General features: G+C 40.6%; 1 protein-coding gene across 1 annotated transcript in view; it reads right to left on the bottom strand.

Moving 5' to 3' along the window:
- Positions 1 to 15,941, bottom strand: part of LOC140185089 (galactosylgalactosylxylosylprotein 3-beta-glucuronosyltransferase 1-like) — a 212,040-nt gene that overhangs the window by 13,897 nt on the left and 182,202 nt on the right. The window contains exon 6 of the mRNA XM_072238346.1: positions 13,193 to 13,287. Coding sequence (XP_072094447.1) covers positions 13,201 to 13,287 — 87 coding nt within the window. The 3' untranslated portion in view covers positions 13,193 to 13,200. The remainder of the gene's footprint in view (positions 1 to 13,192; positions 13,288 to 15,941) is intronic.

Here is a 15,941-nt window from a genome sequence, read left to right as displayed (position 1 = left end):
CAGAACGTGGTCTGGCATTGTCCTGCTGAAATAAGCATGGACGTCCCGGGAAGAGACGTCGCCTTGATGGCAACATATGTCTCTCTAAAATCCTAATATATGCCTCAGAGTCAATGGTACCTTCACATACATGCAACTCACCCATGCCGTGGGCACTGATGCACCCCCATACCAGCACAGATGCTGGCTTTTGCACCTTTCGCTGATAACAATCTGGATGGTCGTTTTCATCTTTGGCACGGAGAACTCCACGCCCGTTTTTTCCGAAAACTAGCTGAAATGTGGACTCATCTGACCACAGCACACGGTTCCACAGTCTTTCGGTCCATCTGAGATGAGCTCGGGCCCAGAGAGCTCGCTGGCGTTTCTGCATAGAGTTGATGTATGGCTTCCTTCTTGCGTAATACAGTTTCAAGCTGCATTTCTGGATGCAGCGACGGATTGTGTTGAGTGACAATGGTTTTCCGAAGTACTCCCGAGCCCAGGTGGCTATAATTGTCACAGTAGCATGACGGTTTCTTAGGCAGTGCCGCCTGAGGGCTCGAAGATCACGTGCATTCAACAGTGGTTTCCACCCTTGCCCTTTACGCACTGAGATGTCTCTGAATTCTCTGAATCTTTTCACAATATTATGTACTGTAGATGTTGAAAGACCTAAATTCTCTGCAATCTTGCATTGAGAAATGTTCCTTTTGAACTGGCTAACAATTCTCTCACGAATTTTGGCACAAAGGGGTGAGCCACGACCCATCCTTGCTTGCAAAGACTGAGCATTTGATGGACGCTACTTTGGTACCCAGTCATGATATCTCACCTGCTACCAATTAGCCTGCTTAATCTGGAGTCTTCCAAACCAGTGTTACTTGAATATTCTGTGCACTTTTCAATCTTATTTTAACTCTGTCCCAACTTTTGTTGAGTGTGTTGCAGCCATCAAATTCTAAATTTGTGTATATTTACAAAATACAATTAAGTTGGTCAGTAAAACTATTGAAAATCTTTTCTTTGTACTTTTGTCAGTTAAATAAAGGTTCACGTGAATTAACATATCACAGATTTTTGTTTTTATTGCATTTTGGAAAATATCCTAACTTTTCTGGAAATGGAGTTTGTAGAAGCAATTACTTTTGTACAGTAGAACCTTGATATGACCCAATTCATTTAACAAGGAACAATGTACAATGTAATGTTTTCTAGTATAATGGGAATATGTTAAGAAAGTTTGCTTAATGTATATAGTGTATTTCTTATAAAATTCCTAGTGATGACTTTCCTTTCTCTTGCATTATCCTTGAAAGGACACAATTAATTTAAAAAGCTACTTAAAGTCCAAAGTAACTTCAGTTGCTGAAATACAAATGCTGGAAATGATCAACAGGTCCATGGAGAAGAGGAACACTCGATACGTCTGATGGCCCTTCATCAGAACTAATTGCTGTTAAATTCACTGCTGCTTTTCTTCCAGGAATGAATGTCCACCACGAAGATGGTTTGCTGCTTTGTTTGATGGAATTTCCATTTGTTTTCTTTACTGTGTTCACCTTTGTTGGTTTCCATTCTTGTTTCCGATAAACTGTTGACCAAAGTTCGCTCATGTACCTATGTGTGTTTTCTTAAGAATTGTCTCCGGCTCTGTTATTCCACAGTCTTACAAATGAAATTCCATCTCTAAGGATTGGATCCACCAATGATTACACTTTATTGTTGAAGGATATAATTTCTTGAATTGCTATTCCCTTTACATCCTGAGATCCATACGTAATGCCCATGCATGGTCTTGTCCGCACCCCAACAACCCTGATCAGCTCTCTCTCAGAGTCGTTCTAACCCATAGTTCCCTTTATCCTTCTCAGTCTTGGGTCCTTCAACAGAAAGTTTTTGTTCTTCCTCTTGGCCATCAGAAATCACATACTTCAACTATTGAATTCTTGTACAATTGCATTCTGTGTTCCACTTTACTCTGATACCACCTCTCTGCTCAATTTTATCTGTTGCCATGTTTTCAGTATTACTTTGGAACATCTCTGATCCTCTACGTTTTTCAGCAAGGTTCTGATTAAAGGTCAGCAGTCTGAAATAGTAACGATTTTCTGTTCAGACATCCTGCATGACCTACCACGTACTTGAGTTATAAAACTGAAAAGCCTAATTAGGCCCTTGAGCTCAACGGATCCACACTAACGATAAAGCACCCACATACACTAATTCCACACTCAAACCATTTTATTCTTTCCACATTCCTGTCAATTTTCACAGATTTTACCACTTACCTCTACACCAGGGACAATCTCCAGGTCAATTAGCATACTAACCTAGGCAAAAATAAAAACTGCTGGAGGCTTTTTGTTTCAAATTCCAGCATCTGTGTTCTCTTGTGGGTCCGTAGTCTGGCAACGCACGTCTTTGGGTATGGGAGGAAACACCAAAGTGAAAAGTCTACAAGATTTCACAAAAGCAATGAAGTCCAAAGTTACAGTGGCACCTGCTTATTTGTTACAATGACTGAATAAGCTGAGGTATCTTCTTTTTTTTTGGGGGGGGGAGGAGGAATGTACTTTGATGATTTATTGGTGCTAAAATATCCATAATCTTGAATCAAAATGGTTGTACTGAAATATTTTTGTGTGCTGCTGAGTTCGTCCAGCTTATTGCTGTCATATAATCCAAATTATAACAGTGGAGTCCAGCAAGTTAATTTAAAATGTGTTGTTTTCATACAACTGTGCCCTCACCTATGGTTTTCTGCTAAGTAGACATTGGAAGGTTTAATGCTCACAAGAAACTCGGCACTAATATAAATTGTAAGTTGTTTTCAAAATCCAGAGAAATCTTACCATGGTGTTTTGAGATCTAGGTAAGCGGTTTTACTTGGACAGCCAAAGACATAGAAACCAAAACAAGTTCAGTTCTTGTCCTGCACATTTTCTTTTAAGGCAAGCCACAGCTGGTTCACAATTAAAATCTAAGAGATTGTTTCCAAGTTCCGTAATTATAGTGAGGATTCTGGATTGTATATTGGAAATACAGGTGGCACATGGTTTTCTAATTGCTAAAATCAATAGAGGAAATGATCAGTAATATGTAACATTTGGATGGGTCTATTAATTGTCTGGGGCTCCAGACTGATTACACTGGAATACAAACATCCTCGATATGTGCACTCTATAAAGGGAGTAAGTTGTTATCATTTACAATGTACAATAATTGGTTAACTTGGAAATGTATCCAAATGTACAAGTCTGGATGCCCTATTCCCACTAAGGTGCTAATGATAGAACTTGCCACATGAAAGTCCTCTTGCCCAGAGGTGGTGTGAGCCTAAGTCAGCATCATCTCTTTCAGCACCTGTGGATTCCTTTAGAGTTGAAGGAGACAATGAGAGAATCTCAAGTCTACCTAGCCAACAGGCTGGGAGATTACACTTAGCCAGTGCTGAATTAAACATGTCACAATTAATACATCCCCCCCCCCCATGAAATGAATGGAAGAAATCTGCTATTGGGAGAAAAAATATATTATTTACTGAATAAAATGTCAATAATAGTAATTGATTCTTAGATTTTGGTACACAAAGGGCAAAGAAAATCAAAAAGACTTGACACACTTAAAACTGCACTGTGCATTATTGCTAATGATACTGCTCCTGTTAACACAGATTTCAGTGGACTTTCATACTAAACCATTAACCTGTTAACTAATATGGCACCCTGTTGCTTCGTGATTCTTATTTCATACTGTGCTAAGATTCTTTACTTTTTTCAAGAAAACACACCAGTTCATGGGTTTGAGCCAAAGTTAAACTTTTCAATACAATTGATCCAAAAGATTTGCAGTGGTTCTGACTTGGACTCGTTTGCTGCACAGCTTTTATGATACAGTTAATGAAAATCAAATAACCGCAGTGAATTAAAGACAGAAAATGCTAAAGATACTCAGCAGATCAGGCAACATCTGTCAAAAGAGAAACAGAATTTCCCAGGTCCTTCACCATAATGTTAGCTGTTTCTCCTTCTGCAGATGCTGCCTGATCTGCATTTCCAGCATTTCCAGCTTTTTATTGCTACACTGAAATTGTTAGATCAATGCACACAAAAATGTTACAGCATGCCATCTAAGTTAAACATTTCATGATCTCTTGAGTGAACATTCTGACATACATTTTGTGAGGCCAGTTCCACCAGATACCCAATAGTTACTGAAGGACAGGCAGATAACAGATGCAGTGATGTTAACAACTTTGAATAAGAGTTTATTGGACCAGATGTTCTCCCCTGAATGAGAAGGAGAGGGAAAGGAAACTGAATAAACTGTTGCTGTGATATTTCACTCGTGGAACCATTAGGATCTGTAAGAAAGGTATGGAAAACTGTTTGTCTCTCATTGATATTCAACCTCTAATTTAGGTGCACCATAGTAATATAAACTGTGAACAGAAATAGAAATCATGCCCTAATCAGTAAGCATCATAAGAGAAATTGGAGGGTAATTTTTAGGTGGGACAAATAATTAGATGCCTGCTATCTGCAAATTGGTATAATTTCTTGAGAAATTGACCTTTCTAATTGCTTTCCTGTTTCAAGCATATTTTCAGGTATTAAATTATAGGTTAGATGCTCTTTGCATTCTTTATTGCAAAGAAGGTAATGCATACTATACACCAAGATTAGAATCAATTTATCCTGAAGCAGAATGACCTTTGCAATTCCAATATCACCTATCCAACGATATATTCAGGAGATATAATCAAACTCATGCTGAATCTGCTAAAATCTTGTTTTGTGCACATTAACCTATAAAAGACTAGATATCACTAAATCTGGATCGTATCTTCTTACTAAAAATCACAGGGAGACTGGCAACCATAGCAGTAAAAGTGTGGTCATATCATATGAGGTGGGGGCACTTAAATGACATAACTTTAGGTATTTGTACATTTGTCATGTCTATTAAGCATAACCTTCAGCTGTAAAGGAGGCATCTTTGTTGCATTCCATTGAACTAGCCTTCCTTGATGACTGACTTGATTCACAGATTTTTTTTTCAGTACCCATTTTCTCCTCAGCTAACTAACACAAATTATCAAGGTTCGTATATGCACTTCTCAATGCAGTAGCCCTCTGAATATGCATAATGCACTACTTGGAGCAAGATGAAGAAATAAGATGTGTTTTTTTTTTCACTAAAGTTGTGGTGACTGATAAGTTACCAAGACTCAAAGGAGCCCTTGCTAAAAGGAGATGAACACTACAGTTTGACAACTTTACACACCTCGTGGAAACTTTGAGTCCAATTTCACATGGTCTGAATGAAGGTGGAATACAATACGTACACATGTAAAGAATAAACAAACAGTAACAGGCTCACGAGGTATGTAAACCAGAACATTCCATTCTTTTAAGTATCCTCAGGTTAATGGCAGATAGGATTTCTTGTAGAAGTCACTCCTACAAGCCAGTCTTCTTCACAGTTTTTCTGTACTTTGTGGGAGCCTTTTAAGGCTGGTGTTTATTTCTGGTTTGGAATTCACACTGAGTGCATGCATCCTTCCCATGCAACAGAACACATTGCAACAGAGCCAACTTTACAGGGATATACTCACACATACAAAGGAATCTAGCATCCTTGGTCATATGTCATAGAGCCTTGCCTAGTGAAATCACACGTCGCAGTCCACACTTCAATTATTACAGATCATTTCTCAAGGATCTCCTCTGTGCTTTTTTTTTCAGTTTAATTATTCTTTGTCCAGTTACATTAGGTACATCATCTAAAATTTTTGCTTTTGCTAAAAGTAAACCACTACCATTAAATCCATTGTATGTGTGGTGAAGGAATGGGGCAATCAGATTTTAGCCTGATTTAAGGTCAATTCATCTGCAAGAAAAAAAAGGCAAATAAGTTGAATGAAAATGCTTGCGAATGTGCTTTAAATCCTGTGAAATAATATGTTGATCAGAGACTGCAGAAAAATGAACCAAGTATTTAATCTCTTGGCAGTCTAGTGGACAGATATAACAGATCTGCTGAAATAGTGAACAGCAGCATTCATTTTGTGTCACTTATTATATTCACCAATGTGCTTTTCATCCATAAACACAACAGCCCTTGCTGTCCTATATCAATTTTCATTCTTATTTAAGAAGCAAAAATAAGTCATTTGGCGCTTCAATCATGCTGTTCCTTCAGAAAGGTAATTGCTGATCTTCCACCTCTATCCCATATTTGCTGGCTGATCCCAAATCCTTAATTTTTTTTTGGCATTCAGACATCTAATGATCCCTGACCTAAGATGTAAACAGTGGCTGAATCGGATCCATCTGAGCTCCAGTTCAGAAACCAAATGGCACATCATAGGGGTAATTTGCCACCGACCATCGTTAGTGTGGGCCCTGGAAAGACCCAGGGGAAATCTGTCTTAGATCCACATTGACTAACGTACAAAGTTACTGATAATGACGGTCAGCGGATAAACAGCTCCATCTTGTCTATTAACCAAGATTATAACAACATCTATAAGAACAGTCTTGTGGAGACACAGTATTGCGTGGAGGGAGAGAGAGTTTAAAACACGCAAGCGACGGCAGTCAGTACATTTTGCGCGCCACAGTTACGATGAGACACCGGATTGCACAGAGGTAGAGTAGGTTTAAGGAAGCGAGCGGGGATAGCATATTTTGCGCGCCACCGTCCTGAGGAAACACCAGATTGCGTAGATGGAGAGTTTAAAAGAAGTGAGCGGGCCAGTCCGCACGTTTCGCGCACCACAGTTCCCGAGGAAATGTTGGATTGCGCAGAGGGAGAAAGAGTTTAAAAGTTGTGAGCTGGGGCAGGCGGCGTATTTATAACCCGAGCAGACATTGGATTGCGTAGAGAGAGAGGGAGAGAGAGACAGACAGACAGAAAAGAGAGTTTAAAAGAAAGGAGCGAGGGCAATTGGCGCATTTTTTTGCGCGCCGCAGTACCCAAAGAGGCATTCAATTGCGTAGAGGCAGAGAGAGTTTAAAAGTTGCGAGCGAGAGCATTCGGCATATTTTTGCGTACTACGGTCCCGAGGAGACACCGGATTGCTTGGAGATAGCGAGGGTTTAAACGAAGCGAGCGTGAAGTCGGCACATTTTGCGCGGAACAGTAACCGAGGAGATTTGGGATTGCACAAAGGGAGAGAGTTCAAAAGAAGCGAACGGGGGTAGCCGGCACATTTTTTGTGCGCCACAATTCCCGAGGAGACATTGGATTGCTTGGAGGGAGAGACTGTTTAAAAATTGCGAGCGGGGGCAGCCGGTACATTTTGCACGCCACAGTCCCGAGGAGACACCGATTGCTTGGAGGTAGATTGAGTTTAAAAAGAAGAGAGTGGGGGCATTCGGCATATTTTGAGTGCCCCGGTTCCAAGGAGGCACCGGATTGTTTGGAGGGAGAGAAGTTTTAAAAGAAACGAGCGTGGAGTCGGCACATTTTGCGCGCCACAGTACCCGAGGAGACTTTTAATTGCGCAGAAGAAGAGTTTAAAAGTTGCGAGCGGGGGCAGTCGGCATATATTGCACGGCACAGTCCCGAGGAGACATTGGATTGCGCATAATTAGGCACTTGTCAAGGGCCAGTTAAAATAAGTTAGATTTAAACGGAGTGACCATTGTGTGAGTGGGCTACTGTTGCATTGGGGAGTTGAGGCTTTGATTCATCGAGGCTAGTCCATAGGTAGATTTTTTTTGCTTATTGTTCTATATTTATTTCTTATTGTCCATTTAGAGCAGTGGAGATGCCAGACAAGAGGCAGGAATGCTAGTCTTATGGAATGTGGGAAGGCAGGGGGACATCCAGTGTCCCCGATTGAAACAACTGCAAGAAGTGCATCCAGCTGCAGCTTCTAACAGACGGTGTTAGGGAGTTGGAGCTGGAACTGGATGACTCTGGGTCATTCGGTAGGCTAAGGGGTTGATAGACAGGACATACAGGGACGTAGTTACAACCAAGGTGCAGGACACAGGTAACTGGGTGACCATCAGGAGGGTGAAAGGGGATAGGCAGCCAGTGCAGAGTACCCCTGTGGATATTCTCAACAACAGGTTGGATACTGTTGGGGGGAATGGCCAATCAGAGGAAAGCCACACTGGTCAGGTCTCTGGCACAGAGTCTGGCTCTGTGGCTCAGAACGAAAGGTGGAGGGAGAAGGGGTGAGCTGAAGTGAAAGGGGATTCGTTGGTTAGAGGAACAGAAAGAGGTTCTGTGGACAAGAATGAGATTCCCAGATGGTTTGTTGCCCAGGGTCAGGGACAACTGAGATCTCGGATCTCATCTCGAATCAAGTCTACAACTTGAAGTGGCAGGGTGAGCAGCCAGAGGTCATGGACCACATCGGTATCAATGACATGGGTAAGATGGCTAATGAGGTCTTGCAAAGTGATTTCAGGGAGTCTGGTTCCAAGTTAAAGGAGAGGATCTCCAGGGTTCTGAGCTCAGGATTGCCACCCATGCCATGTGCTGGTGAGACCTGAAATAGGAAGGCCATACAGTTTAGCACGTGGCTAAGGAGATGCTGCAGGAGGGAGGGCTTCAGATTTCTGGATTATTGGGCTGTCTTCCAGGGAAGGTAGGAGCAGTACAGAAAGGTTGGTCTGCACCTGAACTGGAGGGGGACAAATATCCCAGTGGGAAGGTTGGCGGGGGGGGGGGGGGGCGGGGAGGGGGGGAGGACATTCAACTAGAGTTGCAGAGGGATGGGAACTAGAGTGCCAGAACAGATAGTTTAGTGGTTGTGTGGCAAGATGTTGTTAAGCCCACATACAAAGTCAAGAATTAAAAGGTTGAACATGGCGGGACTAGTGTTCTGAGCTGCGTATATTTCAATGCAAGGAGTATTTTAAGAAAAGCAGATGAGCTTAGGGCATGGTTCAGCATGTGGAATTATGACACTGTAGCCATTAGTGAATCTTGGTCGCAGGAGGGGCAGGACTGGCAGCTCAGTGTGACAGGGTTTTGTTGTTTTAGACATGATAGAGCAGGAGGGATTAAAGGAGAAGGGGGTGGCATTACTAGTCAGGGAAACAGTCACAACAGTGCTGAGTCAGGACAGACTGGAGAGCTCATCTAGTAAGGCTTTATTGCTAGAACTTAGGAAAAAGAAAGGTATGGCCACATTAATGGGATTATATTATAGACCACCCAACAGTCTGCAGGACTTGGAGGAGCAAATTTGTAGAGAGATCACAGACCATTGCAAGCAATATAAGGTTGTGATAGTAGGTGATTTTAACTTTCCATATATTCACCGGGACTCCCATACTGTAAAAGGGCTGGATGGGAAAGAGTTTGTCAAATGCATTCAGCAAAGTTTCCTTAATTAGTACATGGAAGTCTCAGAGAGTGTGTGATAATTGATCTCCTATTAGGGAATGAGGTAGGGTAGGTGACAGAAGTTTGTGTAGGGGAACATTTGCATCAAGTGACGATAATGCCATTAGTTTCAAGATAATTATGGAAAAGGATAGGTCTGGTCATCAGGTTGAGATTCTGAGTTGGTGAACGGCCAATTTTGATGGTATCAAAAAGGATCTTGCAAGTGTGGATTGGGACAGGTCATTTTCTGGCAAAGGGGTACTTGATAAATGGGAGACTTTCAAAAGTGAAATTTTGAGAGTACGGAGATTGTATGTTCCTGTCAGAATAGAAGGCAAGGATAACAGGTTTGGGTAATCTTGTTTTTCAAAAGATATTGAGGCCTAAATTAAGAAAAAGAACAAGGTGCATAGTATGTATATGCAAGCAAGAACAATAGAGGTACTTGAGGAGTATAAGAAACACAAGAGAATACTTCAGAAAAAAACCAGGCTAAAAGAAATCATGAGGTTGCTCTAGCAGACAAGGCGAAGGAGAATCCTAAGAGATATATTAAGAGCAAAATGATGGCAAGGGACAAAATTGGTCCTCTGGAAGATCAGAGTGATAATTTATGTGTACAGCTGAAAGAGATGGGGAAGATCGTAAAAGGATTTTTTGCATCTGCACTTACTCAAGAGACAGACACAGAGTCTATAGAACTGAGGCAAAGCAGCAGCAAAGTCATGGACCCTATACAGATTACAGAGGAGGAAGAGTTTGCTGTCTTAAGTCAAATTAGGGTACATAAATCCCAAGAGCATGACAGGGTGTTCCTTCGGACCCTGTGGGAAGTTAATGCAGAAATTGCAGGGGCCCTAGCAGAGATATTTAAAATATCCTTAGCCACGGGTGTGGTGCCAGAGGATTGGAGGACAGCTAATGTTGTTTTGTTCTTTAAGAAGGGCTTCTGACTGGAAGCCTGTGACTGTCGGTATGCTGCAGGGATCAGCGCTGGGCCCATTGTTGTTTGTCACCTACAGTGCCTATAAAATATATTCACCCCCCCCCCCCTTGGAAGTTCTCATGTTTTAATGTTTTACAACATTGAATCACAGTAGATTTAATTTGGCTTTTCGACATTGATCAACAGAAAAAGACACTTTAGTATCAATTGAAAACTCATTTCTACAAAGTGATCTAAATCAATTACAAAAATAAAACCCAAGATAATTGATTGCAGAAGTATTCACTCCCTTCAGGTCAGTATTTAGTAGATGAACCTTTGGCAGTAATTATAGCCTTGAGTCTGTGTAGATAGGTCTGTATCAGCTTTGCACATCTGGACACTGCAATTTTCCCCCATTCTTTACAAAACTGTTCAAGCTCTGTCAGATTGCATGGGGATCGTGAGTGAAAAGTCCTTCTCAAGTCCAGCCACAAATTCTGAATTGGATTGAGGTCTGGATTCTGACTTGGCCACTCCAGGATATTAACTTTGTTGTTTTTAAGCCATTCCTGTGTAGCTTTGGCTTTATGCTTGGGGTCATCATCTTGCTGGAAAACAAATCTTCTCCCAAGTCGAAGTTCTCTTGCAGACTGCATCAGGTTTTCCTCCAGGATTTCCCTGATTTTGCTGCATTCATTTTACCCTTTACATTCACAAGCCTTCCAGGGCCTGCTGCAGTGAAGTATTCCCACAGCAGCTACCACCATGCTAGGGATGGTGTGTTTTTGATGACGTGCGGTGTTTGGCTTATGCCAAACATAGCATTTTGTCTGATGGCCAAAAAGCTCAATTTTGGTTTCATCAGATCATAGAACCTTCTTCCAGCTGACTTCAGAGTCTTTCACATGCCTTCTGGCAAACTCTAGCCAAGATTTCATATGAGTTTTTTTCAACAGTGTCTTTCTCTTTGCCACTCTCCCATAAAGCTGTGACTGATGAAGCACCGGGCAACAGTTATTGTATGCGTAGTCTCTCCCATCTCAGCCACTGAAGCTTGTAACTCCTCCACAGTTGTCATAGGTCTCTTGGTGGCCTCCCTCACTAGTCCCCATCTTGCACAGTCACTCAGTTTTTGAAGACGGCCTGCTGTAGACAGATTTAGAGCTGTGCCATATTCTTTCAATTTCTTGATGATTGACTTAACTGTACTCCAAGGGATTATTCAGTGACTTGGAAATTTTCTTGTACTGTTCAATAACCTTTTTGTGGAGTTGCTTGAAGTGTTCTTTTGTCTTCAGAATGTAGTTTTTGCCAGGATACTGACTCACTAGCAGTTGGACCTTCCAGATATTGGTGTATTTTTACTACAACCAATTGAAACACCTTGGCTGCACACAGGTTTCCAGAAACAGATATCTATTTAACTAATTATGTGACTTCTAAAACCAATTGGCTGTACCAGTGATGATTTGTTGTGTCATATGAGAAGGGGGTGAATACTTATGCAATCAATTATTTTGTGCTTTATGCTTCTAATTAATTTAGATCACTTTTTTGGAGATCTGTTTTCACTTTGACACAAAGGAGTCTTCTTCTGTTGATCAGTGTCAAAAAAGCCAAATTAAATCCACTGTAATTCAATGTTGTAAAACAATAACACATGAAAACTTCCAAGGGGAGTGAATACTTTTCATAGTCACTGTATATTAATGATCTGGATGATAACGTGGTATACTGGATCAGCAAATTTGCGGATGATACCAAGATTGGGGGTGTAGTAGACAGGGAGGAACTCTATCAAAGCTTGCAGTAGGATCAGGATCAGCTGGTGAAATGGGCTGTAATATGACAGATGGTATTTAGTACAGACAAGTGTGAGGTGTTGCACTTTGGTGTGGACCAACCAGGGTATACCTTACACGGTGAGAGGTCGAGCACTGAGGAGTGTGGTGGAATAAAGGGATCTGAGAATACAGTTCCATAGTTCCTTGAAAGTGGCATCACAGGTAGATACAGTCGTAAAGAAAGCTTTTGGTACATTGGCCTTCTTAAGTCAATGTATTGAGAACAGGAGTTGAGATATTTTGTTGAAATTTTATAAGACTGTGGTGAGGCCTAATTTAGAGTATTGTGTGTAGTTTTGGTCACCTACCTACAGGAAAGATGTAAATAAGATTGAAAGAGTACGGAGAAAATTTGCAAAGGTGTTGCTGGGATTTGAGGACCTGAGTTATAGGGAAAGGTTGAATAGGTTAGGACTTCATTCACTGAAACATAGAGGAGTGAGTGAAGATTTGGTAGAAGTATACAAAATTATGAGGGGTAAAGAGGGTAAATGCAAGCAGGCTTTTTCCACTGAGATTGAGTGAGACTAGGACTAGAGGTCATGGGTTAAACGTGAAAGGTGAAATGTATAAGGGGAACATGAGGGAGAACTTCTTCAATCAGAGGGTGGTGAGAGTGTGGAACGAGTTGCCAGCACAAGTGGTGGATGCAGGGTCGATTTCAACATTTAAGAAGAATTAGGATAGGTAGCAGATGGGAGGGGTAGGAAGGGCTGTGGTCCAGGTGCAGGTCGATGGGACTTGACAGATTAATGGTTCAGCATGCCCTAGATGGGCTGAAGAGCCTATTTTCGTGCTGTAGTTTTCTATGTCTCTATAACAACACTGATTCTGAAGCATCTCTCTCTGAGTCCTTCAGACCTTAAAACTCCTCCGATCAAACTCTTGGTTAAATTCCTTAATACTTTGATATGTGGCTAGATATCATGTTTTGTTTAACAGCATCTTCAGATATTTTGCTATGTTACTATATAAATGAAAGTTGTTACTCTTTTCGCGTTCCATTTACATTGTGTATTTCACTCAGTATGCTGACAATTCTGAATCCTAGAAAGAAGGATGTGAATTCTGCTAACTTTATTACCTGTGCATTTATATTTCAACATTTGGATCCGTGAAACCTTTTTTCCCTTCATTCACCAGTACAGGTTTCTCAGTCCGTGTATGCCATGCTAATATCTGTTAGCAACAAAAGAAAAAGTAAAGTTTAGAATCAAATAACATCCATCATAACATAATGTTCAGTAGGAATTTAATCTCCAAAGCACAATTTGATCTCCATTCTTATTGAAATACATACAGAAACTGTGAGATGTGGTGGAAGGACTGAGTGCATTAATTGAGTTGTTTATGAAACATTGTGTGAATTTCTGAACATCAAGGATCCATTGAAAATGAGATGGAATTAAATAATACTTGAATCATTCAGCCATTTCTTCCCTGCTTTACTCATTACCTGAACTGTTTATTTCCTTCATTCATATATCCAAACCTATTTGTACAATACTCTGTTTAAAAAAATCATGATTGAAACCAATTCCATCATTATTTCAGGCAGAAAGATCCAGATCATTAAACCGTGTTGCCTAATATATACTTTTTTCATTTTCTTTGTAAACTGTTTAGTGAAATGTTGCCAATTGTATTCGATCTGTCTTTTCTGGTTTGTGATACTGTGATACCATTTTAGGATTAGAGCTGTTTAATCTGGAACTCTTTGTAAGTTAATAAAAGTGAGCAGTGGTCCTAAGGAATTTAAATATATTTGAGTTCAGTATAAAAAGTGTAGACCCTAGAAATCTGAAACAAAATCTGAGAATTCTAGAAGTGCTAATAGGTCAAGCAGCATCTGTGGGGAAAGAAACTGAGGTGGCATTTTGATTCAAAATCAGAAATGGAAAAGTGAGAAGCATGTTTAAAGTTGCAAAGAGGGGGAGGTAGAGAACATAGGGGGTGTGTCTGTGATAGAGTGTAGGCTGAAAGAATTACAGCCCTCAAGACTTAGCAGAGACTTTAATGATCTCCCTGAGCAGGATACTCATGCCAAGACATCATTCTTCATTTGTGGATCTTAACCTGCAGTAAACATCACTGCCAGACGTAAACCTTCCCAAATGAGCTTCTTCATCAATTGTCGTTATACAATGATGTAAGTAGAAACTCTAGCCAACTTTCTAATATCTAAACCATTGGAGCCAATTGGCAGAGATCAATTAATACAAAACAGATGGAGATTTGGCTCAGTCGCTTTCTACTTTACACAATAGGAATAGCTAATATGTTTATTATATATCCAATCAAATACCACAGGTCCAGGCAATTTAGACAAGTTCTATCATATTGAGAATACAAAGACATGGATACTTTTATTTTAGTTTATTAATTATTTTTGGGGCTTTTCCACAAGTGGAGGCTGCTCTCTAATGTACAAACGTTTGTATTTTGAAACTCTAACCTCTGAAGTATATTTTGTTGAAATGTAAAGGGCTGCTTTTTAAGATGGACAGTACAGGTCATTCACTTTATCTAATTGCTACACTGCATTTTCATGCAAAGGAAGTCTCCCCACCTTAGTTCATGCACAGTCCAAACTTGATGGCACAAGTGACAGAATGATTCAGCCCCTTTTCAGCAGCTTTTTATTGATAACTACCTCAGTGTTGATATGTTGCCCACATTTTTCTTCTTCTGCTCACTCTGTATAATATTTTAAAATTTCTTCTCTTCAGTACTGAGAAGCACTCTACACAAGCTCAGAAACATTGCCCAGTGAATTGAAATAGGGTGAAAGAAAGTCTATTAACACAGAGTATAGAACAGTACAGCACAGGAATAGACCCTTTGTTCCACAATGTTGTGCCGAACCAGCTAAAAAGTAAATCAAAAAAACCCGAAAAATTATTTCTTCCTACCTACACAATGTCCATATCCATCTATCTTCCTCACATTCATGTGCTAGCTAAACTTCTGTGAAAAGCCTCTAATGTGTTTGCCTCTACCACCGTACGAGGCAGCACATTCCAGGCATCCACCTCTGTGCGTAAAAAAACTTAACCTCTCACATCTCCTTTGAACCTACTCTCTCCTCATTTGCAATGCATGCCCTCTGGGTAGTAGACATTTCTACGCTGGGAAAAAGATACTCCCAGTCTACTCTATCTCTGCCTCTCATAATCTAATAAACCTCCATCAGATCTCCTGTCAGTCTCTGCCACTCCAAAGAAAACAAACCAAGTTTGCACATGCCATCTAAACCAGGCAGCATCCTAATAAATCTCTCTTGAACCCTCTCCAAAGCCTCATCGTCCTTCTTATACTGGGGTGACCAGATCTGTATGCAATACTCCAGATGTGGCCTAACAGATTTATAAAGTTGCAACATAACCTCTTGACTTTTGAACTCAATGGAAACTTAATGGAAACTCTCCTATCTTCATATCTATCATATATTCATACCAATGCCTATCTTTGTTCGCACCTTAGGAGTTTGCCCTTCACAGTTAGACTCTGTTCCTTATTAATATCAGGCTATTGTAAGTATTGTGGCTGCACATAAGTAAATCCAAATAACATTTATTTGGAGGAACTTAAGGTGGGGGGTTATATGGGAGGCACGGTTTAAGGGTCAGTGCAACATTGTGGGCCGAAGGGCCTGTACTGTGCTGTACTATTCTATGTTCTATAACATTTAAACAGTATGTAGTCCATTGTATCCTTAGTAAGTTACTAATTAAGTAACTTAGTAAGCCTGGACTGGCTTCACTCACCTCAGTGCTGAACTGACTTGGCTGCTCTGGGCTCTGCAGCTCATGTTCTATGTATTAATTAAGGTA

The sequence above is a fragment of the Mobula birostris genome, chromosome 20 (genome assembly GCF_030028105.1).
Source record: "Mobula birostris isolate sMobBir1 chromosome 20, sMobBir1.hap1, whole genome shotgun sequence".
Lineage (NCBI taxonomy): Eukaryota > Metazoa > Chordata > Chondrichthyes > Myliobatiformes > Myliobatidae > Mobula > Mobula birostris.
Note: the sequence above shows the minus strand (reverse complement) of the source record. Positions and strands in the feature narration are given on the sequence as shown.